General features: G+C 66.7%; 1 protein-coding gene across 1 annotated transcript in view; it reads right to left on the reverse strand.

Moving 5' to 3' along the window:
- TRMT1 (tRNA methyltransferase 1) overlaps nt 1-435 on the reverse strand; it is a gene marked incomplete at its 3' end in the record, with an annotated part of 2,367 nt that overhangs the window by 452 nt on the left and 1,480 nt on the right. Inside the window, exon 3 of the mRNA XM_027633246.1 lies at nt 4-152. Within this exon, the coding sequence (XP_027489047.1) occupies nt 4-152 (149 nt within the window). The remainder of the gene's footprint in view (nt 1-3; nt 153-435) is intronic.

Here is a 435-nt window from a genome sequence, read left to right on the forward strand (position 1 = left end):
CACCTGGCCGAGGCCTTGACCTTGGCCTGGCCAGTGAAGACCCTCACGAAGACCCTGACGTAGAAGTCGGCGCTGAGCGAGAGCAGCGGCTCCACGAAGCGCTGGTAGCAGTTGGCCCGGAGGTCGAGGCTGTGCAGGACGATCCTCAGGGCCTGGGGGGGGGCACAGGGCACGTGTGGGACCCCCTGACCCCCCCCTGGGGTCACAGTCCCCCCCCAGGGACCCCCTCACTGGGAAGGACTGGTGGGGTCCCGGAATTGGGGGAGGGTGGGGAGGGGGCAGGATGGGCCCTGAGCCCCCCTTGGGATGCTGGGATCAGTTCTGGGATGCAAAAAGGGGGGTCCCAAGATGTTGGGGACCCCAAAAACACCCCCCTGGGGTCACAGTTCATCCCTGCAGTGGGAAGGACTGGTGGGATCCCGGAATTGGAGGAGG

This window comes from Corapipo altera, unplaced genomic scaffold, assembly GCF_003945725.1.
Source record: "Corapipo altera isolate COAL_440 unplaced genomic scaffold, ASM394572v1 59034, whole genome shotgun sequence".
Lineage (NCBI taxonomy): Eukaryota > Metazoa > Chordata > Aves > Passeriformes > Pipridae > Corapipo > Corapipo altera.